General features: G+C 52.8%; 1 protein-coding gene across 1 annotated transcript; it reads left to right on the top strand.

Annotated features, from left to right (window-relative positions):
• Positions 1-609: 609 nt before the first annotated feature.
• On the top strand, positions 610-951 carry PPTG_23874 (hypothetical protein; the record flags this gene model as incomplete). The annotated part of the gene is made up of 2 exons (XM_008913683.1): positions 610-717; positions 811-951. The coding sequence occupies 2 exons, from the start codon at positions 610-612 to the stop codon at positions 949-951; spliced, it is 249 nt and encodes an 82-aa protein (XP_008911931.1).
• Positions 952-1,603: the final 652 nt, after the last annotated feature.

Here is a 1,603-nt window from a genome sequence, read left to right as displayed (position 1 = left end):
AGCGGGGAACGCTCGTCTCCAGGAGGAAGGCGAGGCGATTCGCAGGCAGGATGCTGGCGACATCGTGACGGAATCAAGGGAGGTGAAGGAAAGTACCAAGGGCGAGGAGTCAGACTTGAAGCACGGACGCTTGTTCACCAAGGCAGAGCTGTATCTGTTGGAACGCGGTGAGTACAAGTTAGCGGCTGCTGAACCCGAGGAGTACGAGAAGGAGCTGGAGGAACGCTTGTTACCCCTTGACGAAGTGGAATTAAAGAGGCGTATGGAGAAGAACGCCAAGGATCAAAAAGATCTCAGTATGCAAGAACTGAGTAATAAGTTGAACTTGCCGGTCGACGTGCTGGAACGGACAAGAGAGGTGGGTTCCTGAGCCCTCTCGAAACCTGAATTCTGGCTGGATTGGTACGAAGAGAAGCTGGCCACGGTAGGTGAGGCCAAGCGTGCGAACCGCGCTTTCAAAGGAAGCGGAGAGTCGCGAGCGTCCAGCTCGGTGGCGTCAAATCCGGGCGTTCTCAACACCATACCGGAGGGGTAGTAGAGTCTGCGTTACTTGCTACTCGAGGTAAGGATGGTGACGGATTAGGAGAACAGGACCAGGAACGGGGCGTCATGGCGATGCGTGAGGACGAAGTGAACGCTTCGGGGAAAGATACGACGGCGATGGAGCCTGAGGTCGTGCGGAACGTGTGCGTTGGACTCGAAGATGAGGATCTCGGAGTACGAAATAAATCGGAACTGCAGGTGGACACGGATGTGCCGCTCCAGTGACGTTCGACTGCAAGAAAAGGAGTATACGTGACGTCCGAGCAGGTGATCGCCTACTGCAAGACCGAGTTCATCCACAATCAGATAATGATGACTGAGCTTTCGCAGAGCAACGGCGAGCTGGGCATGCGCACCCGCTACCTCGAGAAGGCGGTACGAAGTAGTATAACTGCAACTGCAACCTAGACGTGTCACTAAGTACAGGAGAAGAAGCAGCACCAGTTAGTTTATAGCAGGAAGACGATCTATGATACAGTCATGAACTAACTGTATTTACAGCTATGTATGACTGCGTGTGTGCGCCTCTATTTCCAGTGTTCGATCACGAACCTTTGTAGTGGTGGGTGCAAACTCACCATTGCGCCACACCAAGTGGATAATCTGGGAGCAGGTAAGCCCCGGGTTTGACTGGTGGTTCCGGATCTAGTTTCACATGAAGTAGAGTCCACGATGTGTGGTAGAGCACTTCGGACAGTACCACGTTGTTGTCCCAGGCCGCTTCCAGCTTTCTTGGCGGATCAGCAGTGCACCCACTCTACACTGTCGCTGCCGCAATCTTTCCACCTCGTTATTGACTCTCGTGTCTGTAACCTGCACCAGAGCGTGCTCTTGAGACACCACCAGCTCGACGCCTCGCTCTATAGGTGTCACCAACATTTCTGCAGACTGTCGCGCCGTCGACGAACTAAGTAAGCCTTGCTGGCCGTAATAAGAGCTTCGTGCAACAAAGCAAGAAAGTCATAGTGCGACAGCTTCTTCTTCTTTCTTCGTTCGCCAACACAGCCGTGAATAATGAAGGCATTAACGATAGCTATATCAACTAGTCCCAGAAATAGAG

Source organism: Phytophthora parasitica (assembly GCF_000247585.1).
Source record: "Phytophthora parasitica INRA-310 unplaced genomic scaffold supercont2.55, whole genome shotgun sequence".
NCBI classification, from domain to species: Eukaryota; Oomycota; class Peronosporomycetes; order Peronosporales; family Peronosporaceae; genus Phytophthora; species Phytophthora nicotianae.
Note: the sequence above shows the minus strand (reverse complement) of the source record. Positions and strands in the feature narration are given on the sequence as shown.